This window comes from Fusarium fujikuroi, chromosome FFUJ_chr02, assembly GCF_900079805.1.
Source record: "Fusarium fujikuroi IMI 58289 draft genome, chromosome FFUJ_chr02".
NCBI classification, from domain to species: domain Eukaryota; kingdom Fungi; phylum Ascomycota; class Sordariomycetes; order Hypocreales; family Nectriaceae; genus Fusarium; species Fusarium fujikuroi.
Window position 1 is genome coordinate 778,347 of NC_036623.1, and position 24,407 is coordinate 802,753.

The 24,407-nt window shown below is 49.4% G+C and overlaps 4 protein-coding genes; 1 reads left to right on the forward strand and 3 right to left on the reverse strand.

Annotated features, from left to right (window-relative positions):
* Positions 1-6,641: 6,641 nt before the first annotated feature.
* Positions 6,642-11,804, reverse strand: FFUJ_05042 (Asp1-like protein; the record flags this gene model as incomplete). XM_023571600.1 has 5 exons in its annotated part: positions 6,642-6,843; positions 6,904-10,245; positions 10,351-10,372; positions 10,434-10,580; positions 10,652-11,804. The coding sequence occupies 5 exons, from the start codon at positions 11,802-11,804 to the stop codon at positions 6,642-6,644; spliced, it is 4,866 nt and encodes a 1,621-aa protein (XP_023425879.1).
* Positions 11,805-14,203: 2,399 nt separating this feature from the next.
* FFUJ_05041 (uncharacterized protein) lies at positions 14,204-17,040 on the reverse strand (the record flags this gene model as incomplete). XM_023571601.1 has 3 exons in its annotated part: positions 14,204-16,458; positions 16,507-16,748; positions 16,811-17,040. The coding sequence occupies 3 exons, from the start codon at positions 17,038-17,040 to the stop codon at positions 14,204-14,206; spliced, it is 2,727 nt and encodes a 908-aa protein (XP_023425880.1).
* Positions 17,041-19,562: 2,522 nt separating this feature from the next.
* On the forward strand, positions 19,563-22,795 carry FFUJ_05040 (related to U3 snoRNP protein; the record flags this gene model as incomplete). XM_023571602.1 has 3 exons in its annotated part: positions 19,563-19,673; positions 19,727-22,403; positions 22,455-22,795. 3 exons carry the CDS (start codon positions 19,563-19,565, stop codon positions 22,793-22,795), a joined length of 3,129 nt encoding a protein of 1,042 aa, XP_023425881.1.
* Positions 22,796-23,231: 436 nt separating this feature from the next.
* On the reverse strand, positions 23,232-23,870 carry FFUJ_05039 (probable TVP15 Tlg2-Vesicle Protein; the record flags this gene model as incomplete). XM_023571603.1 has 5 exons in its annotated part: positions 23,232-23,407; positions 23,460-23,528; positions 23,582-23,640; positions 23,703-23,774; positions 23,851-23,870. 5 exons carry the CDS (start codon positions 23,868-23,870, stop codon positions 23,232-23,234), a joined length of 396 nt encoding a protein of 131 aa, XP_023427148.1.
* Positions 23,871-24,407: the final 537 nt, after the last annotated feature.

A 24,407-nucleotide genomic window follows, 5' to 3' on the forward strand; every position in this document is an offset into this window, starting at 1 on the left:
GAGATAGACGACGGAAGAGGCACGAGCAACGAGGCGGAAATGCCGACAAGGTGGTGCCAACACCAAGTTGAGTAGATTAAACGGACGATTGACGGGAGACAAAGCGAGCGAGCGAGCAAAGACCAGAGGGAGCAAGGTTATGTGAAGTGAGGTAAGGTAGATGAACTATGGGTATGGTATGGATATGGATACGGATATGGGGGCTCGTTCTTCTGGTACAGTAGCTTCAATGTTACAACAACGAGGGACTCCCGGGGGACATTGGCGATAATGTACCCGCCAACGGGTCCCAAAATCATGGATGTGTGGATGGAGGGACGGACGGACGATGTTGAAGGCCGTGCCCTTGCTCGACCCTATCCTGTCCTGACTGTCCTTTTGGTCTTGAGCCGTCATGCCCATGCCAGGGCATCAAAGACAGTTAATGTGGAATCTTGAGTGTAAGGTCCTTAGATGTACTCCGTACTGTAGGTAAAGTCGTACGTAGTACAGTACAGTACTGCACTGCACTGCCTGTACTAACTCAGAAGTATAGGTAGTACTCTCCTCCTATCGGCCCAAATCCCAGATGTGCCCCGTTAAAGGTACGGTACGGTACAGGCGGACGGGGTTTCGTAAAGGATGCCCTGTCCTTGACGCTTCTGGAAGATTGAGAAGAATAAAGAGGGGGAGGGGGAGAAGAGACGCCCAGGGAAGGGAAACCTCCACTAACAGATTGGATGGAAGGGAAGGGAAGGGAAGGGGGTGTATATCTTAGGTTGGAAGACGGGGCGCTCTAAGGAAAACAGCCTAGGGATCGGTTCCAGCAATTGAATGGGGTCTGTAGGCAGCGAACGACCGAGAAGCACAAGCAAAAAAAAAAAGTGAATGAGTGAATCAGTGAGCGAGTTAGGTAGTTAGTGGTGGATGGTCAGTCAGGTACCGAGACCGAATGACAAGGTAAGGGTACGATCCTAACCTAACCTCCACTATCACATTGAATTTCAATTAGACAGGATCGAATGGGGTTGGGAATGGGGATAACATGGACTGCAAGAGTTTAAGGTATCCACTGATGCAGGTACGTCGCCTTGTTTGATCGCGCTAGGTACGGCCAATTACTGCGTGTCGGTTATGGACGACCGAACGAACGAACAGTATTCAAACAGACTGAAAGAGAGGAATCAATTGGGAAGAAAAAGAGACGACTCGATTTCAGAGGAGGGGAATGCCAGATTAATGAGGAGAATAAATTCCCCAAGGTAAGATAACGCAAGTCAACTTGTTTAGCAACTAACGCACTCCGTATCTAAGGTATCTCAGGTATGGATGGTGTGCTACAGTAGGATATTGTACCTACCTACCTATACGAGTAAGGTAAGGTAAAGTTAAAGGTTAAACGACACCTCAAACTTAAGAAATAAGGCAGAAGCAGAAAGACTCAAAAAAGCCACAAGCAAAAAGCCAACTGATTTGGAATGGCAGGGCTTCGCTGAGGCACACCCAAATCAAACCTAACCACCATAGGGCACCTGTGTCCTGGTTCTCGGGGCCAGCCCAGCAGCGCCAGGATCATATTTCACAGTGGAGACCTCCACTACCTTACGCTCCTGGGCCACTTCTGGGGGGGTGCAGCACTGAAAAAAGACTTGTGAAGTGTCTTGGATTGGATTGGGCGTAAGCCGCAAAAGGGGAGCCAAAAAAAAGCTCGTGAAGTGGTGCTAGGCAGCTTCTGAAGGCAGAGGCATGCATTGTAAAACTGCCCTTACGGAATCGATACCGAAAGCGCGACAGATAAACCCAAAACCTTGGTCTAGACTCTAAGAGTTAGCACACCGGCCGTGCCGAGGCGAAATGTCCACTCTGAAATAGTGAGACTGCCTGGTGAGGTCACAGGTCAGGTTCTTGCTTCTGACCATCACGATCTGAAATTGTGTTTAAAAAGGTGTGATCCGGTAAAAGACAACAACATGGACTTCTAGTGTTTTTTTTTCACGTCTTGGGAGTTTGTATTCATCCATTCATCCCTGAGTGTGATGTAAGAAGAAGCGGACCCACCCCGCGGCGCGGGTAAGAAATCATACTCATCCAATGTCAAGATAGGATATTTACCGAAGGGGTAATGATCCTAGTGCAAGATATTCGACGTGTCGTAATTGGAGGAGGCTTCTATACGCAGCACAACAGGGAGTCTGGGAAAAGGTACCAAATGGAGTAGAGATGTTCATCAAGAGACAACTAACTAGTACCTCCTAGACAGACGGAACTAATAAAAACAAGCAATTGAAGAGTGTTGATATAAAAGTGCGGCTTCGGAGAATAAACCAAGCCACCACAAACAAATCTGGAAGGCACTCGGTTTCAAATAAGTTGAAGTGTCAATCACCTCTTAGGTTGTCGTCTCTTTCCCCCGTGCATATACGACTTACACATAGTTATTACCAACCGCCCGGGCCTCTCTACCCAAGGTTTTCGAATGGAACCTCCACTGCAACAAAAGCACGCCTGGAAACTCAGCCCTAAACCTCAAACATTGTCACTAGGCGAACTTCACCATGTCAAAAGTCCATGATCCTGCAAACCCTAATGCTCCTTGCCCAAACGAAATCATGCCACTGGAAACTCGCCGGAGCCTCCGCCCACAAGTCTCTGTGCTTTCTGAGTCTGAGGCTGGGGGATCATCGGTGTGAATACTCAACTCCATACATACATATGACATTCGTCAACAGGGAACAATACGTAGGAAACAACAGCTGGATGCAGTAATGTTGAACGGAGCGCTGTCCCTGTCATCAAACCTAGTACCCAGCCGATCATTTGTTGGCGGTACTCTGGATATCTCCCGTTCAAACAGCCATTATCAAATTTCATGTCCTGATTCTGATTGTCCAAGCACAACCAATACAAACAGCCGCCTCATCACTTCTTATTTCATTGAACGTACAGTACCAAATCGGCTTCGTTCCGGGGCTCGTGGACTTATAACCCTGTCGCTATGCCTGCCATGCCCAGTGCTTTTCTGCTCTGTCGTTTCTTACAGAGTGTTTTTTCGTTTTTAATGTCTTTGCGTTCAGGCCCTCGAACGCCACAATCAACTCCCGTCCGAAACATCTTGTTGGCGCATGTTGGTCTCTCTTTTAGCTGCAGGGCCGTAAAACAACTCTGGAGTATAGCGACCAATCATAGCTGAGGAATTAAGCTAGTTCTTTATGACAGCCGTTTTGCCAACTGACTGCCTCTGTACCTTTTTCGAACAAGTTTGCCTGGGCATATGCAGTCTGTTCACACCGGTAATGTCGCCGCGGTAAGATGGGCAGTCGGAGTTGTTGCCGCGGTTTGGCGGTCACTTATCCCAACGTCTTGTCTTGTCGTGTCTTGTCTAATCATCATCTGCCTGTTGCATTGGTCAGCTTTACGCTATCCCATCTGCTGCACCTTTTCGGATATACAGGCGAGCATTCGCTATTCACCCACGTTTGGCGGGGAGGCGTGGCTGAATATCCTTGCAACTCGTGGACCCCCATCCCAATGCTGGATTCATGACGATGTTGAGCCTCACTCACTAACCGCCCGCCTCAGTCCACTCTAGCTTAGGCCGGTCGACCCGTCCCGTTTATTAGGGACATTAATGACATTTACACTTCCTACCCATGGATCTAATTACGTTGTCCCGCATGTTTGTAGCGGCTTGTGGGGGTTTTTCGTCAGTGGTGATAATGCTGCCGAATATGTTTGTTTACTCAGACAAATGCTGACTTGGTATGGATGTAAAGTCACATTTTGTCATTATAACATAATCCGGGTATTAACGAATTCTTACGCTTGTGTGTGTGCGTGTGTGTGTGTGTGTGTGTATGGTCTGATTCTGATTATCCCCTTTCAGCGAGATGCACCGAGGCAAAGTGAAGTTGTTCTGGGCCTACTTCCTTTTTCGATCTGTGACTGATGGATGACCACATACTCTCTCCTTCTCCATCCCCTCCTCCTCCACTTTCCACTTTCCGCTTACACGGATTGGAACATGAACCCAGGAAACCATCAACTCATCCATACCTGCCTGCCCTTAGCTACCGACTGTTACCTTTCCGTTCCTACTCTGAATACCTGCCTCTAGTTCGCTTTCTCAAGACCCTGTAATCGAAATCTCGTCTGCCACCCCTTTTATTTTATTTTCCATTGTATCTCGGAACTCTTTCTCTTAGCTTCTCCATCTTCACCACAAACATCGACATCGACATATGTACATACCCACGCACCGTCGTCAACCGTCGTCACCTCCCGGTTATTAAATCAAGCAAGGATTATAGGGAAATGCCTGCCTGCATGTGCTGTGGTTCCCTGCCTGCTTGATCGAAAAAGACAACGTGGCAGGCCTTGTCGCTTGTCTCTTCGCCTCGCTACCAAATTTTCCAGATGCATGGCGACTCCATAGTCGATCTCAAGTCTCAGCCGCCCAGATATGGTAATCCGCCTGATTACCATCTCTAATTATCCGGTATTGGACTTTCTGAGATCCTCTTTGATAGCTACCCTACATAGAGCTCTCTTGGCAGATATCTTCATCCTGCTCAACTGACTACCTACCTTAGTACCTACCTATGATCTTAGGGTACCTGCTACAATCGTTGAATCTGCTGACTTCAACACCATGCGACCCTCACACGGACCACCAGCTTACCCGGCACAGTTTACTCTCCCCGGAAACGACACCAAATCCGCTGTCCACCCACAACCAGCCTGTCGCCGGCTTAATCTGGCTGTCCCGGCATTTCAACCGCCCCCATTTCCACTAAGGCATGTCGACAAACCCCCTGGTCACCATCAAACCGCTGCGAGCTGCAAGTGTCCTGCAGTCTGCCACACTTTTGGAAAGCCACCCGTCCGGGACCCTGGCTCCCACAAGCCAAGATCGGTGGCCGTTGAATGTCCAGAATGCCCTACATGGGCTTCAACGGGCGTTCAACCCTCATTTTAACGCATCGCTTCTTAAACTGAAACCAGGAGGACCGCATATACAACACCATTGCGTTTGCTGAGAGAGAGTTTGCTCCTCCTTCAACCACCACAATATTCGGCCAAATGGAATAGAGGACCGCCTCGCCTGGGTTTCATCCCCTTGGCAGTGACCATAATGAGTAACAAGAAGCAATTGATCGGTTGTTGCCCTTTCTGCTTTCGAAGTCGACGGATACGTGTTCCCACACCCGTTCAGAGTGCAATTGGATCTTCTTGCATGTCAAAATCTGACATACATGGTTTTTCATCTCGACTTGAGCGTATCGAACGGCCCAGTCCACATCTGCCGGGGTACCGGCATCACATTTCCCCCATCTGCAAGTGCCTCACTTGTCTCTGATCTCCAAGCGGAGTCTCTGCCGTATACGGTCACCATCCCGCTGTCTTGAACCCTCTCGATCTTGAGTGACGTCGCTGACTCCATAGTGGTAGTGTCTCTGAGCTTCAGTTTGCATGTGTTGAAGCTTGGACTCAAGATTCTATGTGCCTCACTCAACTTTAGCTTTCAGAGGCTGTCTCACAATTCTCATGCGTTGAGCTGGATGTTTCATCTCCTGATTCCGGAACTCAAATTGAATTGTAAGGCTGTTGTTTCCTATTTTTGAACATTTTTCCTCAGCTCTGCATGGCTCAGTGGGTTTGTGCTTGGCAAACGTCAAGCCTGGACTTCGTATCAGGTGATGGCATTTTTCAACAGACCACCAAGAGAGCCTACCATCATAATCCACAAATTCCAGAACGCAAGTCGAACTTATGTCCTGGGTAATCAAACAACCGTGGTCCCTGTCGGTCTGTTGTGAACACCTCCACCATCTGGTCATTAGCACATCGGTGTAGAAGTTCCCCGTGCAAAGCTCGGAGTTGATAACACCACATCTAGACTACTTTGCTCGTTACCTCGCCCTAGAACTTCACCCCTGATGTCAGTTGATACTGAATCTACGACTTCGGAGCGAGTTTCAGGACAAGGAAAGTTTGCCGGCGATCGCTTTCTAATACTCTGACCCAGATGCCCGGTTTCTGGGGCTCCGAAGTATGAGCCTTTTTTATCTATGCTCAAGACTACCGATCCCACGCTGTTGGTTTTTCTCTCAATTAGGGGGATCTTAACCATGCTGTGCCGAGCCTCGGAGAAAAACCCCAACAAAACCTTGCACGATCAAAAAGAATCATGCCAAGAAATCTCAGAATGACACCACAATTCTGATCCCGCTGCTATGCCTCTCATGTGAAGAGCTTATTAACCCGATAAGGCCAACTGCAATGCGACTAGTACCTCACAACTAGTTACGTGAAAGCGTGCAGATTGAGGTTACAGGAAGATACTTTCACATGCCAACTCGTGTTTTCATTTAAGAGTAACAACAGTCCAGTCCGTGACTAGCCTGCCTCTGTTTAAATGTGGGTATTCTATGTCGATAATGCAAGATAACTCGAGATATCACACCAAATCGTGACAATACTCATCATACTCTGTCAACAGCTCGCCATCATGAAACGTACAAGGGGACTTGCAGAGGCTACGCCACTATTGGGTGATCACTGATCAGACAAGCCTCATTGCAAAGTCCCGAACTCTGAACGCCCTATCACATAAGACACATGATATGCTCTTATCTTGGTCCTCTCGGGCTTACTTCCCCGGTCTATGAGATCATAACTTCGCCAGCACCAGTTGCAAGTGTCTCTGAACCCTCATCTCCAGGAGATTTGGGTTGCTCGGTTATGCCTCTGGACGGCGCAGTCTTCATCTCCAATACATCGCTATCACTGCCTTGTCGTTCAAGGTCCTCAAATGTAAAGGCATCAGACAAGTTGACTGCCAGGAACGTCTTTGGTAGTTTGACCCTGCACGGACGTCAGTTGATATTCACACGGCAATGGTGGACATCGGATGAAAAGACTTACTGGTTGAATTTGGCTCGGAGTGTCTTGATGACCTGCAACCAGTCCGCGTGGGGTGTCAAACTTCGCCTGGGAGCACATCCGATGCAATGTCGACTGTCGAGTTGAACATGCAAGGGATCGAAGACATGGCAGCCAGGACTGATGGTGATACGAATGCTGTACGTAAACGTAGGCGCGTCGTAAGGTGATGTTCCATCGCCTGATTTCATCTCTGCTTCGTAGAGCTCAAAGCAGATCTGAGAAAGGTAATCGAGCTCAGGGATAGTGCTGCGCTTAATCTTGGTCTCTACGCCTCCCTCAATGATACAGTTTAGCAATGTATAGATATGTGACTCTTTGGTGAAGTAGAAGAACGACTTGGCATCATCTGACGCCTGCATCTCCTCGAGGTCCTGCACAATCTCTTTGAGGAGAGGCAACGATGTTAGCAGACCAATCTCGAGTTTCTCACTATCCGAGATGCCATATTCCTGGGGGCAGATAAAGTCAAACAGGACCTTAGCAAGACGGTACAGTTCCTGCAGAGGTTCGTTATGAGCATCTGCTGTGGATGAAGTCTGCTTCGTGCCCTTGTATAGGCGGAAGTATTGCTCAGGTGGTGCCTCTTCGTTGAAGTGCCGCAGATTGTTAAGGAACGATCGTCTTCTAAACAGTTTCTTGACTGACGCTGATCTGCTTCCCGCATCCACCTTGTCTGCCCCCTCAGGCGAGGGCTGATGACTCTTGTCACTCTTATCATCGGAAGTTTTGCCATCCTCAGACTCCTTTGACTTCCCGTCCTTGGTACCGTTAGAACCTCCAGGGACGCTGCTGGCACCAGCAGCTGTGTATTCATCAAGCATGTGGTTCGGCGGCGTGTATACCCATTCGAGGAACTGACGGTTGTGCAGTGCATCAAATTTCATGGTGTCATAGAGCTCCGAAATCTTGCTTGGGTCAACCTTTTCGCCATCGCAGAACTCCTGGAAGAGTTTCTCCCAGCGCTCTCGGAAGAGCTCAGCATCTTCGCCACAGCACCATCTTGATTGAATCTGGTTGAGAGTGTTTGCCTGAGAAAGTGATGAGGCAATTGATGAGCTTGAGTTTTCCCCCGACAGTTTCTCCGTACTAGGATTTGAGATAGCATTGAGGGATGTAACAGCACCACTCTGTAGCTTTTTGTAGTTATGATCCATCACACGTCGGTGAAAATTCATCAACTGTACGACTCTTGTTTGCACTTCAGAAGGTTCGGGCATATTTTCAGGCCATGTGAACTGCGCAGGACGCTCGTTGCCCTTGCGCAGTAGTCCCTTGAGCTTCTTCTTGACTTTGTCCATCTCATCTTTGGCAGCATTTGAATCATCCAAAAGATCCTTGCGAATGGTGATGAAGTCCTCAGGGATATCCTTCTTGCCCAAGAACGATGCTGCCCAAATTTGAGCACTGGTAGTCACACGTCTCTCAGAACTGCTGAAAACGTGAACTTCATCTAGAATATCCCTGTTCAGAAGCATGAGGTCGTTGCGCATATTTTCGCCGAGTTCCTGAGACTGATATCGGGCCGAATGTGTTGGCTCGCCTCCCCATTTGACAATGAGCTGCAGTTTGTCGAGAACCAGACGCTCCTCGGCGGCGGTAAATTTGGACATTGTCACTCCAGAAAGTGAATCTTGTCGTTTTGGACCCTGATGGGACTTATCCTCCTTTGATGAGTCGCCTGCTTCTTCAGTGATTTCTTTCTTCTCCTCGGTCATGGCGACCAGCTCCTCACTAATAGCTGGCGTTTCTGTCTTCTTCTTTCGAAACATAGGCTTGATCTGAATCTTGGTACCAGGCCAGCTGCCCTTCTTGACGAGAACATTTCGAAGAGACCGGAGCTTAGCGCGGTCCTCGATTCCTTGTTCGTAGGCCAAATCCACAGCTTGCACGACACTTCCAAGTGCAGCTTCTCCAATCAGCAAGACTTCTTCCTGGTGGCCCTTCAAAAGTGCGATGAAAGGTTCCGAATGAAACGTAAATTTGTACTTTTGCTTGGGAGTACGATCTGCGTGTCGAATCACTGAAACCATACCCTTCAGCTTCCAGGAGTGAGTCGGCAGGGGAGGCTCAGGGACAATGGATGCTTGTTCGGACGGAGGCTCTGCAATAGCACTCTGCTGGGTTGGAGGGGCGGATGAAATACCCGGCAGGGTCACATCGACAGGAGTGGGTGGGATCGCTGGAGTCGCCAACGTGCTGTGTGTCTTGGAAGGCAGTCCGCTCTCTGGGGTTAGAATAGGAGTAACTGTGCCGCTGAGTGCACGACGGGAAGAGTCGTCGGGCTGCGAGTCGGTGGTACCTGCAATGGAATTGATGCTCGTCCTAACTCCATTAGTACCAGACTGGGTTTGTTCACGATCCTTGAACGCATTAGATGCTCGTGTGAAGGGGTCTGTATCTGATGGCGCAGGCGAAGGCATAGGGGGAGTGACACCACCCTTTCTCATTTTCTCCTTGATAAAAAGGTCCTTCAGGATGTTGGAACAATGATCGTAGTAATCGTCATTATCCTTGACAAAGCTCCAACCATTGACATCAATGACATAGCTCTTGCCTGATGCTCGCAGCATATCAAAGCCACAGACTCTTTGGCCGAAAGCTGTGGAGATCCTGCTGGCCATCTCTTTCTCTTCGGCACCAAGGGCTGTGACATAACGCAACTCCTTGCCATGGGTGTTTCTTCGCACCACGCCATCCACTACAGGACTCTTTCGAGTCTCTGCGTGGCAATAGTTTGGACCAACAGTGTAGGCTTTGACATCTTCGGCGTTGTCGACTTGCATGAAGCTTTCATAAATGTAACTGCTTCCAGGTTCTGTGATGGCTCTGGGGACATTGAGATCTTTGATGTAGTCGGAACTCTTGTTGCCGATCTTTCGGAAGAGCTTTCGAGCACCGCCGCCTTCTTCTGTGGGGAAATATATGATAATGTTGTGATCTTCGCCACTTGTTGGTTTCTCAACAAAGGGCTTTCGGAGTGTTTGACCATCTACGCTGATAGTATTGCCGTCTTCGATAAGCTCTACTTTCTGGGGAGGCGGTGTCTGGGAGGGGTCAATAGGATCCAGAGAAACTCCAGAGACGTCCTTGATATGCTTGACCATCTCTGGCGTGAGATATTGAGGGCCACCATCACGGGTAACCTCGACACGCTTTGGCGTCCTGACCTCAATCTTGTCGAGTAAGTGAAGGCACAGTCGGCGGTCCCATAGGATCTGCTGCATAGGCACATCGTTCACACAGAAGGGCTTCCGTGCCTTGACATAGGCAATGGCCTTGTCAAGTGGGAAACCGTCGGAATAGAAGGAGATCAGGTAATCACTGTCTGGTGTTAGCTATCACTTTGGGTAATTCGGCACGTGCCCCTTGCAGCACTACAGATGCACCCCACTATGCTACTTCAGCTCACCGAGAAGAGCTACTCACCAAATAGGCCAATTCTCAACCTCTACACACAGGATGGATTAGTTTAGTTCTGAAATATACAAATCTTGCCTTTGTAAACTCACCTTCATCGAGGATAACCTTATCACCAAAGACCACCACATCGAATTCACGATTGGCGATGAGTCGGTTCAGAATGTTCCTGCTGGGCTTGCTTCGAGCCTTGACATCTAGAGCGCACACACCAATGACACCGAATCGTGATGGTTTTACTGCAGCAAGTTAGACCCTGAATCTAAGCAATGTGCCTTGGATTTCCAGAGGCAAGGTAAATCAAACATACCCTCTTCTCTCTCTCGATGGTGGGGACCCCGATCGCTACTCGGGCTGTGACTGCTGGTTGCTGTGCTTCCGCTAAAGCGTCTCTTGGCTCGGCTACGGGATCTATCGGGCCCCTGCCGTAAGCCAGACGTGCTGCTCTGCATGTTGTCGTGACGAATAGCTCGTTTTGTAAAGTCAAGTGGCTGCGATTGAAGATCGCGAGGGGTCAGATGATGCTGATTAGGATGTCCCACGACTGATTGACCCGGTTGGTTGCTAGAAGTAGTGACAGTGACGCTGGAGACCTCTGCTTCAGACTGGCCTGTTGCTGTGCTCTTGCCTGTGGACAGTAATCCAGGTACAGATCTTGGTGGAGTGCCTAGCTCTGAACCATGAGCTGATGATGAACCGCTGAGTACACCACGGGCAGATGCGAGAGTATAGATGGAAGTACCGGAGAGTCTCCTAGACTGGTAGTCTGAGGAAGAAGACAATCGATGGCTGGCGGCGTTGGAAGCTTCTGACGATACGGTGTGGGAATTCTCGTTGGCAGACGGTAAGCGAGTTCGCAGTTGGTGGGGTTCTTCTCCAGGGCATGAAAGTTGCGAATCGGCCAACGTCTGTTCTTCAGAAGCGGTATCTGAGTTCATGGACTCGCGGCGAGTGCGTGCTAGAGGTCGGGGGTTCCTGATTGGCAAGGACGAGATCGCGGTTGTCGAGCTTGGAGCTGCCGTGAAACTGGCCCGGCGTGCGGTTGCGTGTGCGTCTCGAGTGACGGGCTCGGCGCCGCGACTCTTCCTTGTGATAGCGGCAGCAGAAGAATTGGCGAGTAGCGAGGCCGAAGTTGAAGAGAAAGCACGGGATTGGCGAGGGGGATTGGGCTGAATATTATGCTGTTCAACAGAAACGTAACCAAAAGTGAGCGACGAAGAGGGTGGATGAGAGTGTGGATGAGAGTGTGGATGAAAGCGGCGAGGCGAGGAAGAAAAGTCGGCGGCGGAAGGTTCACCGGAGGCGGAGACGGAGGAGCTAACCGATGGCTCTTGTTCTTGTTCTGGCTCTGGCTCTGGCTCTGGTTCTTCTTGTGCCTGTGCTTGGGCTTGGGCTGGGCTGTCATCGGTATCGGCCAGACTAGCAGCATTCAAATCCGGGTCCAGTGGGTTATTCTTGTCCATGGTGCCCAGTATTAACGGTCCGCTATCTCCACGGCCGAGATATGGATAGAGTGAGCCAAGGTCGTATCGTATAGAAGGGTAAGGTAAGGTAATGTAATGTATGATACAGTACGGGAACGTCAAGGTACCTTTGTGTGTGTGTTAGCCGTTCTTGTACACACCCAAATGTCTTGCGTGAGAGATCGTAACCGAGTACGCCAATTGAGGAAAAGGACCGGTTGTCAATTGAGTCGTGCCGTTATCTTCTGAAATCCAATAATACCAAATTCCATGAGACTCGCAATCAGGTGTCAGAAAGGTCTGACGTCGATGAAAAAAGGGCCCGTTTACTAGCAGGGTCTGGTATAGGTTCAGACTACCGAGCCTAAAACTGGAGAACAGAATAAGACAGACGCTTTTGCGATGTCTTGACGAGTGTCTCGTCTCGTTTGGTTACTGCTTCTGAACAAGATGAAACACTTATCTGCAACCGATGTCAACATGAAGGGAGCAATAGTTTATAGGCAAGAAAAGAAAGTCGATGCGAGAAGTTGATGGTTCTTATTCTGGCCTAGAAATGAGTTGGGCCTTTGCCTCGTTTGGTGCTAAGGCGACAATGTGATTGCTGTGCCGTGATCCCGTCAGGTATCAATAAATACAGGCAACGTTGGGATCTTCACGCTGCTGAAAGTCGCTAGCCCACGATGGTTTCTTTTTTATTCCTTTCTTAGAAAAAGGTGCAGGGCGATAACCAAGATCTTCATGAGACGGATGCAGTATTTCGGTTGCTGCTGGGCAAATGGAAGAAGGGCCTGCATAAGAAGGCCAGAGAATGAGAGGTGCGGGCAGGTCCTTTTCCTGCTTGCAAGTGACTCCCCACATAATTGTTCCGGCTCAGAAATACATGGAGATATCCCAGATGCTTGAATTTGCATCATTTCACTGAATCATAGGTGCTTTTAGTCACCAGATTTGCTTCAGTCTGGATGCTTCTGATGGCGGGGCTACTGTAGCAATGGGTCATCTGGGGAGTGCTCGATTCAGTGCATGATAGTGGAGATCCATCCATCAACAGCAGGGCAGCCATATAATTCAAGTTTCCTCAACGCCCAGAAGCATATTTCCAACATGTGGTTTGACACGGCATCAAGATAACACAGACGAACCCGTTAAAGTGACTGCGTTCATGCACATGATATCTGCAAGAAAGGCGCCACGCCCACGCCCACGCCCACGCCCACGCCCACGCCCACGCCCACGCCCACGCCCACGCCCACGCCCACGCCCACGCCCACGCCTAGTGAGACATGTTCCGCCGTCATCGTCCCAGGAACTCGGCAATCAAAACGACTTCTGGAAGGGGCATGCTCCAATTGAGCCCTGTTATTGGACCGCCGCATCTTGAGAAGGGATGCCCACGAGATGCCAACATGGGGGGATACGGCTCCTTAGTGGCTTGAGGCATGCGACAAGCTTCCATAGCTGTTTGAGCTATGTAACCCAGAGAACCGGTGACAGCTTGGGAAAGCGGTCTTGGTACTGCAGATGTGTTATGACTTGCAGGAGATCGGACCCGTGGATCTGGTGTACCACAATGAGGCTATCCTTAGATCCTTACAATTCCGAGTCTACGGCTCTGGCAGTAAAGCTCTGATCATGCAATCCAATCCAACATTCTGTCATTCTATCATAACCTGAAATTTCACAAGTTAACATTTTGCAAACGCAATATTGAGTCCCATAGGTTCTGTAGGGTGAGGCTATATAGTTGGCTTTTATCCGTTGCTTGGACTTTTATCACCAGTTTTCATCTCAAGCTGATGTAGCCGATATCAAGGCGGCCGAGCTATGCGACTTCGTTGTGAATCCATCTCATACTTTTACACTTTAGATGACGATACTTGAAACTCGTCGGTCCCTTCTTCACCAAGATAGCTTCGGACAACAGCTCCCAATAAGCATCAGCCTTCGTCCACAGACTATCACCAGTAATGACCAAGCATTCAATGCACCGTAAACATACTCTAGAAATAAAGGCCACACATCTCTAGTTTCTCAGATTATACACTGCATAACCGTTTCATTTTGATAGCCACGATCATATACAAGTCTGACCACACAGCCAAATGCGCCGCTCAACTTTAAAACACAATCACCAAAGCACAAGCCACGAACGAAACAATGTTGATCAAGTATACAATTCGTAAAATTTCAAAGTCTATGCCATTTTGTAGACCAAAAACATCAACCCAGAAAACAACCATTTCCCAGGGAGCCTCTCCCTAAATGTATGTATGCCGTACACATGTGCCAACGGGTATGCCAAAAGACCAGTTCCCAAAAGTAATTGCAAACCCGCAAACCCAGATACCCAATGCATCATGTCGTAAAATAAAACTAGCAGTAATAATAAAACAGGATCATTTATCCTCGTCGGGGTTGTATCCCCAGAGGCGTCTTCGCTCTAGAGCCCACCAGTGGGCAACTTCGTCGGCCTCCTTGACCCAGGTCGCAGCGTCGTCGCCGTACTGGCGCTTCACTGCCTTGATCATTGACTTGATCGACCATTTGTCTAGAGCGTCTAGCTCTAGCGGGTCTTTGCCGAGATCTGTAAATGTGTATTCGAGGTCTTTCTTTAGAGGAACTGCGAGGCGCCACGGTGCGTCGGCTGAGGTGACTGTGAGCATACCACCGCCTGGGTTGATAAGTCCAAAGTTCCAAGCGCGACGGCCGTCTTGTGTCTTTTGATATGGGCGAATTAGGGATTGGCCCTCGTAGTCGTGGGCAAGGTCGAGAGCAATTTCGGAATCTTTCTTGTTGAGAGATCCTGAGTTGACGAGGAGGTCGAGAATAGTGGGAAGGATAGAGATCGATGTTACGTTGGCCTCGTATTGCACCCGAGGAATGCTGGGATGTCGGAAAGAAATCGGAACCCGAAAGTTGCTGATATGACGGTTCTCGTAGGTACCTGTCTTTGAGAAATCTTCCTTGAATGCTTGACCGTGGTCGCCAACAAAGACAACGAGGGTTTCATCGGCGATTCCGGTGTCCTCAAACATCTGCATAAGCTCACCGAGCCATGCGTCGGTGAAACGGATGGTGTTGAGATACTTGTCTAGGTCTTGATGATTGCCGCCTTCTTTACCCATATACTTCTCTTTCTCGAACCACTTAGGGACTCCCCAAGGGTGATGAGTAGTGCTGGTAAAGTGCGACATGAAGAGTCGCTTATCTTCGGCGAGGCCGTCCGAGATAAACTTTCTGATGTGCTCCCTCAAATCGGTTTCGGGGTATCCAAAATAGTTGATCTCCTCCATCTCAGGATTGTCCTTGGCCTCCTCGTCTAATCTGGGCTTGGTGACCTTGAAATCGAAACCAATCTTCTCGTCAAACTTGTCCTGTCTGTCATAGTGGTCTGTAACGGCTTGGAAGAAAGCGGGCTTCCACCGGTACTCATGGAACTTGGCTTGCGGAGTACCACCGAATCCCCACCAATCTCGCTCCTTTTGTGGCTCGCTCTCTGACTTGTCCTCTCGCTTCGTAGTGTTGCCCTTGACTTTGTTGAACAGTTCGAGAATCTGCGGAATGCAGGGCTGATAGCTCTCGAGTTCGGATTCTTCAAACATGTTGACGGCCATGGGCCAAGCGCCACAATGCGCGGCAGCAAGACTCTTGGTTGAGACACTGCTGCTGGTAAGACCTCCAACGACGTTGACTCCACCAAAGCCGGGCTTCGTCTGGTCGTTCCATACGGGCTTCGCGGGAGGATCGTACGCACTTCCGTTTGCGCTTTGATAATTGCCTGGCTTTCCGGTGATCTTCTCGAAGTTCTGAGTCATGCGTGACACCCGGCCGTTGACTTCATCTCTGGAATTCTCGTCGTTCGACTCCATGATGAATCGGTGGATATCGCTACCCTGCTGGAGGGGGAAGAGTTCTTCGCGCATACTCTCCATGAGAATAAGAGCAATATGTCTGATCTTGACCGAGTTATTTGAGAGTGCCTCTTGAATGGGAGCCAGAATCTCTTGATCGAGGTTAGTAATTCGCATGGGGTCGTTGACTGGGTTGTAGAAGCCCCGATCCTGCCAAGTATTGGGGCACATATTGCTGGGACCATCCTTCTTATCATGCTCGTCCTTGTATCGATCAGGATTCCACTTGAGAAAACCGCTGGGGATGGGGTTAGGAAGCCAAGCAGGAGGGTTCTCTCTGTACTTCTTTACCAATTCGTTGTTCTCTCTGCTGGGAGCCCATCCCTTGAAGTTGCCCTTGGGATCCTGCCATCTCGACTTCTCGATGAGCTGTCGCAAGGGAAATTCGTTTTGAGAAGCACAGAGTCCAAGCTTCGGTCGTACAGAGTCGGACAATCGTAGAGGCAAACTGCTTGCGATGTGGTTATAAGGCTGGTCAGGGCGGGCAACCCAGGTGATGCCGATGAATAGCAAGACGACGGTATTGATGATCCAAGAGGGAATGAATGCACAGCAGCGCCGCTTTTGTGTACGCTCTTCCGAATCCTTCTCATCCGCGTCGCGGCTCAAATTAGGTGATGGATGGCCACTGTTTGTGACGGTACTTTCGCTGTTGACACGCTGGAGGAAAGGCTCGGCGTTCTCAGGATCCTGCTGATGTTGTGGCTGTGGGCGAATCTTGCCTCGCAAATACCGAGAGACTGGAAGTGTTAGCAAATTAAGCATTTTAATAAAGTTTAGCGACAAACCTGAAGCGATTCGCTTGCCAATTCCAGATACGATGTCGCCAAAGACCCTGTACAGGTAGTTTTGAGGCAACCATGCGACGATGAGGATGATTAAACCAGAAACAATAACGCTGCTGCTCTCGCTGATCAAAACATTGAGACCCTCGTCATTAGCAAAATCACCGGCGTCGCTCCATTCGACTTCGCCGCCTGTTCTATAATGAAAACCAAGCTCGGATGCCGCAGCAACGAACGTTATCAAACTATGCAGCCACTGTTAGCCATAACGAGATCCAACGGAAAGGTAAAAGTCGAGGGCATATACGTTAAAAAGCATCCAAGAACATATCCAATCAAAGAGAGAATTGTTCGCTCTCGGCGCAGCAATAACCGGGCGAAGAGAACTAGGAAGAAGTCTTGTAAAAAGAAGGTCGGTAGATAGATGACAAAGTCGATGACGGCTATTGAATGGATGTGGATGAATAGATGTAGCAGCTTCGTAAATAGTAATGATACGAAAAAGACAGCAAAAAGATAGGAGACTAAAGAAGGCATATTGGGCCTACTTCACATCATCAGGTTCAACGAGATGCGGAAGAGGATGGATGTTACGGAAGAAGGGTTGGATTTGAGGTGGAGGGGAGGAGGAATTAAGGTCAGGTCTGGGCAAAAGCCAAGCGGATATAAGGCTTTCGTCAGATATAAACGAAGAGACTAACAAGAATGCTGCAGCAGGAGCTGAAAAGCCAAGCCCCAGGTTCAGCACAGTATGTATGTGTATGTGTGTATGTACAGACAGTTTGGGGTGAGTGAGCGAGAGTATAAGTGATTGGAGGTGAAACAGAGCGACACGCAACCCCCTCCAAGGATATTCAGGGATAGGCTATGGAAATATATGGGAACCTGCGCCAGCTGCTTGCACAGTGAAAGAGTGTCAGAAACAATGAACCTCCAAATGCAGATTGCCCAGGGTTGGTATGTGGTCGCGTGTTACAGCGTGAAGGGCAGAGTTATTAGGTAGCTATACCGACCATGCCGTACCGTACCGTAACCGTACCTTTTTTTGAGGCGGTTGTTTTAAGCTAATAAGGTGAGGTTTAGTATCCGTAGCGTGTCCAGACTCTGCTCGGATTACGGCGGCGGCTTGGTTTAAGCTCGCACACCTTACCACAGACGGGTTCTTTGACACATTCTAAGCATGCCTGGCCTTACGAACCCTGCAGGTCACCTTGTTCTGCTCTGCTGAGCCGCTCTCCTCTTCACTGCGCCACCGCTGAAACAAAAAGAGAGGGCTCTGGAACAAGGAGTTGCTCTGCTTTGTATCGTGATCGTCCTGCCTCTCCTGGCTTAGAAACTCTGATCCGCTTTTAGCATCCATGAATGACAAAAGGGGTCTTGTTCTCTTTTATTTCCCTTTCAAACTCGGTAGTTCTTTGTGAGTATCCATTCCATTTGCTGCACCGTAACAACTGGGACCTTGAATGATGTAGTGGACCTTTCTACCTGGTAATGTCTTGATGCGGTGGGATGCCCGGTCGGTTACTGCGCAAATACGAGGGGCTCGGTTTAGTGCAAGAACTTTTTACAGTAGATGATCCCGAAACCCTTTTCCCCGTCTCGTTTGTTTAGCTCAGAATATCATCATCTTGCTGTTGGTCGGTACCTGATGTATTCCCTACCTAGCCTGGAGCCTGCAGCCTGGTCGTGTGCTGCCGCCTTGGTTGGATCGGGCGTATATCCAGGCGCCAATATCATGGTGACGTTTTCATTGAGATGGATGTGGATCAGTTTGTATCAGATCACCCCTACACCTGGAGCGTTTCTCGGCTGTTGGAGGCGCTCCAAAATATTAGAGTCTTACATAGTGCCCTGTCTGTTCTCTCTTACTGTGTCATGTCTGGCGTCGACAAGGATTGTTTTGAAGAGTTGAATCATGTATAGTGGGGTAGCTCGCTTTACCTACAGCAGATCTCTCTCAGGTAGAGTGCGACTGTGACGAAGCTGTTGTTTACTATGTTTAGAAGAGAGCAGGGGACAAGAAAGCTCACCCTTGTCAAAGAGAGATCGTGATACGGAATCTCCAATCAACAAAAGAACAATGACAAGCCTTTCTTTCTTTCAGTCAAGATGCGCATGATTGTTTCCTCATCAACTCAACTAACTAACGCATGCACTCAGCTTCAAGCTTGGCCATTTGTCATCCCTTGCTCGCCGCTCACATAAGAGTACCAAGGCAGTGAGGCACACGACCAAATTCCTCCTCCCTTTTTTGAACAAACCCCAATATTCTTGGCGTCGTGTCACCCAACATCCATGATGATCCAGAATCTTGTCTGCTTGTCCTGTGAATATTGGATCAACTCCTGCGTATTACGTCGGTTACGCCGAGTCGTAATTGGGGCGTACTTGGGAAAACTTTGCAGCCTTATTTGTGCAACTAGGCACGAGAGTTCCGATTCAAAGGGACCAGACTGCCAGATTTCCCCTGGCTAAGATCATGATGGTCTGGCGCCTTCATACCAGTTCCCTTCGGATGATGATGGATGACACCTCAAAAGCCAGATGCTATCCCCGGAATTCCAGGCCAGCCATCTCCCCGCTAGTGGTGTCCTATGCGCCTTGGCTTACCCGCGCTGTATGCAAGAGGGCTAGTGCCAAGATTATCTGCAAATCAGTTGGCCATGCTTCGTTGTTCGTCGGCAGGCAGATGACAAAATCAATCGTACACTGTGATCCGTGATGAAACATGACTTTCCAGCTGTCTAGGAAGGCCACGAAGTTGCATGAACCGAGCTCTGATAGCTTCAAAGGTCCAATCAGATATTTAGAGGTGTTTTTCGTAATTCAAGGACTTGCAGAAAGTCTAAAAGCTAAAATCAACATCCAGTAACAACCTAGAATAATTACTTCAACCACACACTGAAAATACTGCCCCACTTCACCGCCAAAAATTGTAAATTTTTGGACATGGCTGCAGTATCACGTAGAGCAGCCTCAACCGCAGAGCGCAAGCGGGCATCTTTGGGAAGTAACCTCTGTCGCTACTTGTACCAGGCGCTGCATCTCACATAATTACAATGCCTCATAAGGATGCTGACCACCCCGTGGTCAAGCGCCAGAAGACCGCGGCGCCCGCCAATGCTTCAAAAGCTGCATCAGACTCTTCGAGAATCTTTGCGCCCTTCCGTGTATGTCCATTCGACTGAGAGTTGTGCTCCAATAGCTAATTGCTACGCTTCAGACTGTCGGTCTAGTATCACCTACGAGTGTCCCCTTCACATCGATCCCTCTCGGAAAGACTACCTTTCAAATCTCAACCTCAGTTGGCCGATCTATTCAGACTTACGACCTTCGTCGCGGATTGAACCTCGTCTTCATCACTCGCCCACAAACCCCCGCCGACATCACCGCGACTCTCGCCTGGAAGGAAAAGATTTTCGCGGCATGGGGCGGATCAAATAAGGGCGAATCTCAGGGTATCTGGGTGTTCCAGAGGGGCAAGAAGGTCGATGAGCTTGCGCTGCCCTCAGACCTCAACGAGCCTGTCAAGCAAATTCTTATCCTTGGAATATGGACTATCGTCGCTGCTACTACGCGAATCGAGGTTTTCAAGACGGCCACCCTGGAGCACTACACCACTATTCACACTACACCTGCTAACAACCGCGGCAACGAAATAACTGGCGGCATTGTTTCTATGCCAACCTTTCTCAACAAGATTTTCGTGGGTCGCAAAGATGGCTGGGTCGAGATCTGGAACGTCAGCACCGGCAAGCTCATTTACACTATTCTTCCTCCGGCTCCCGATTGCGGCTCTGTAACATGCCTAGAACCTAGCCCTGCTCTGTCTCTTCTGGCTATCGCCTATTCTGAAGGAACTCTCATCATCACAAATGTTCTAACCGATAAGGTCACTCTTCGCATCGAGGCTGGAAGCTCAGAGGCACAGGTCAACTCAATTTCTTTCCGGACTGATGGTATGGGAGCGGGTAATGATGGACGAAAGGATGGCGTTATGGCTACGGCGACAGCTGCTACTGGAGATGTCACATTTTGGGATTTGAATGGTGGTGGTCGTGTTATGGGTGTCTTGCGAAGCGCTCATAACCCTCCTTCTTACGATGGACCGCTTGTCCGTGGTGGGATTAGCAAGATTGAGTTTCTCCCTGGACAACCAGTGGTGGTGACCAGCGGTCGCGATAACTCTCTCAAGTCCTGGATCTTCGATGAGACACCTTTCTCTCCTATCCCTCGGATTCTCCACTCACGCAGCGGCCATGCTGGTCCTGTCAACTGCCTCGAATTCCTTCCTACCGACTTTGAGGGTGCCGATGCCGGCAACAAGTGGTTGCTCAGTGGTGGACAAGATCGAAGCCTCTGGGGATGGAGTCTGCGCCGTGATGGTCAGAGCACAGAGTTGAGTCAGGGTAACATTCGCAAGAAGGCCAAGAAGATTGGCATTCTAGCCACAAACGCTCTATCACATGGACCTACAACAACCCTGGAGGACCTCAAGGCCCCTGAGATTACTTGTATGGCATCCTCATTGAACCGAGATGGTGGCATTGGTGCTATGCCCGGCAACCAGCCTATATGGCAAAAGTCTCGAGACAGGAAGAAGGCCCAGGATGCTGAGGTCAGTGGTATGACTGGTTGGGAGAGTGTCGTCACCGCTCACAAGAACGATCCTTATGCCAGGACATGGTTCTGGGGCCGAAAGCGAGCTGGTAGATGGGCTTTCCCTACCGGAGATGAGACCAACGTTTCTACCGTTGCTATCAGCCCCTGCGGTACCTTTGCGCTTGTTGGTGCTGAATCTGGTGGTATTGATATGTACAACCTTCAGTCAGGAAACCATCGCCAACGATTCCCTTCAAGATTGACACCGGGTCAAGCTCGTCAGCTCAAGATGCAGCAACTACGGCAGGCGGACGATATCGTACAAATGCATGCCGAGGCTACTCGCCAGTTCCCCGTTGGTACCGGGAAGCATACTAAGCGTATTACTGGCCTTGTTGTCGATTCCATGAACAAGAACGTGGTGTCTTGCTCTCTGGATGGCAAGATCAAATTCTGGGACTTCTTGACTGGAAACCTATTAGAGCAGATTGACTGGGCACCCATGACATTCCCAACCGGATGCAGATACCACCCCGCGAGCAATCTCCTTGCTTTCTCATGCGACGATCTGTCAATTCGAGTGGTGGATATGGAGACAAAGAGAACTATTCGTGAGTTCTGGGGACCTCAAGGTGCTATCAACGATTTCTGCTTCTCTAACGATGGACGATGGATCATCGCTGCTTCCCAAGATTCTGTCATTCGTGTATGGGATCTTCCCACGAGTCACTTGATCGATGCTATTAGACTCGAGAAGCCTTGTAAAGCACTGGCAATGTCTGTTACTGGCGAATACCTGGCTGCAACAATCGAGAACGAGTTGGGAGTAACGCTCTGGACCAACAAAGCCCTGTTCAAGCATGTTCCCACACGCCAAATTTCCGAGAAGGAGATTGGTCAAGTCTCTGCTCCTACAGTATCCGGCGAGAACAGCCATGGTATGCTGGAGGGTGCGTTTGAGGAGGAGCAAACTGAGGACGAGGACACTGTGGTGGCACCAACAATTGAACAGCTCAGCTCTGAGCTCACAACGTTGTCATTAGTTCCCAAGAGCCGTTGGCAAACATTGCTGCACCTGGATCTTATCAAGGAGCGAAATAAGCCCACCGAGGCCCCCAAGGCCCCTGAGAAGGCACCCTTCTTCTTGCCTTCGACGACAGGAAAGGAGAACCCTATGGCTTCTAAGCTCCAGGGTGAGAGTGAGGCAGAGAGCAGCTCTCGCATCACAAGAGTCGAGAAGACTCGTTTTGAGGAGGTTCTCAGCACCAAGCTCCGTGCTGGAGCAGAGACCGGAAGTTGTAAGTCGCATTTCTCCCACATTACAATTTATGTATACTAACGCATCACAGATGATGAATTCATTGAGCATCTCAAGTCCCTCTCCCCTTCAAGCGCAGATCTCGAACTTCGCTCGCTTTCTATCGGCGATGGCGATGAGGACTCGAATGAACTGTTACACTTTATCCGCGCTTTGACCGCTCATCTCAAGACTCGTCGAGACTATGAGCTTACTCAGGCGTGGATGACCGTGTTTCTGCGATTACACTTTGATCTGGTGATGGAGAACCAGGATCTGTTGGCGGCGTTGAGCGAGTGGAAGTCATATCAAGAGAAGGAGTGCAACCGGTTGGACGGACTGGTTGGATACTGCAGTGGTGTGGTTAGCTTCCTGAGAAGTCCAAGGACGTAAGAAGCATGAAATAGTATCTTGTTGATGTTGAAATAATGGCGTTTGATTTCATGGCATGAGGAAGCATCAAGTATACTAGACAATAGAATATTCGATCCCGACGTCCTTATAATAATGTCTCTTTGCTAATGGTTCATCTCTTCAAATCGTTATTCACTGATTCTCGTGAACCTCGTCTGCAATCCCATTGAAACGAGCCACTCTTCTCTTCATTCTCTCCTCCCGTCTCCAATTCATAGAAATACAGCCCTTTCTACTCCCCCTCTTGCCGCTTTGATTTTTCAAGTAATTCATCCTATACGTCCTGGTTCACCGCGTTTGTTGCGCGTTCACGCTGTCATTCGTATTATGATCGAATGGTCGTCGCGGAAGCTTATGCGCCTGTGTTTGAAGAGGCAACCGCGGGGGTTGATCCCGGTTGGTTGGCGTCGGCATTCTAGACCTGCTCGGCGCCCCAGCCGGCATCTTCGGCTTCGCGCATGTTGCTGGGGGGCTCGATGGAGGGGATGAACTCGAGGGCGATGTAGCCGAGACCGACAATACCGATGATGCTACCAGCAATCTTGCTGAGGATGAAGTTGCCCAACAGAAGGCAGCCAATGAAGACGTAGACTTGGGAGTGTCAGTGGTGTACCAGAGTGGGCTTGTCCTAGGTATTACTTACAGACACCACGGCCGATGAAAGAGAACATGAATGAGGCATGTCGGGAGACTTGGGGAGGGATCTGAAACTCTGCGATCTGTTAGGCTTGGCGCATGGGAGGTTCGGTCAGTGTCGCAACGTACCGAGCAGAGCAATGACGAGACCAAAGACGATCATGTAAGCGCCGACAACAATCGGTTGACTACAAAGCCATTGTCAGTATTCGTGCTGTCGAGGTGTCGGCGCAGATTGGTTTGTACGTACAGGCCGAGATGGAAGATGGACGCGATACCACCGAGGACGGTGATAACACCAACAGCCAAGTTGACAATGCGGCTACAGTTGAAGGCGATGGTTAGCGACTTATTCTGGTAAAGATACTATAGTGCAACGTAGCTAGCTAGGTACTCACAAGATGTCAGAGAGCTCCATGATGATTGATTTAGGATGGATTTGAGGACTGCGCCGTAGAGAATCGAGGTAGAATCGAGTTTAATACTGAAAAGTATCGCGTAGGCAGCAGTTTAAGGGCAGTCGCGTCAAAAGGCAGACGAATTGTGATGGGAGGCGTATGTAAGTGTTGCAAGGTGACGAAGACGGACGGAGACGGGAGGTGAAAAGCACAAGGAGCAAGATTACGTAGGTAGCCCCCAGTTTGAAGCTAACGACAGGCTACGCCTCAAAGCCCCCCAGAACGGGACCAACCTAAGCTTCAAGTTTTGGGGCCTTGAGGGGGTCTTGGAATTCTTTTACGGGGGTTCAACCAATGAGAATGCAGAGGCTGATGATCAGGAGTTGGTAGTGGAGTTGAAGCTTGGTTTTGGCGAATGACATCAAAGCGTTTCCAAAAACAGCAGAGAAAGCTCAAAATCAACCTCAAAAGACGAAGAAGAGAGAGAGAGAGAGAGAGAGAGACACTGAGATGAAGCATTCAAATCTTGGTTTATTTCCGAGGTTGGAATGATTATT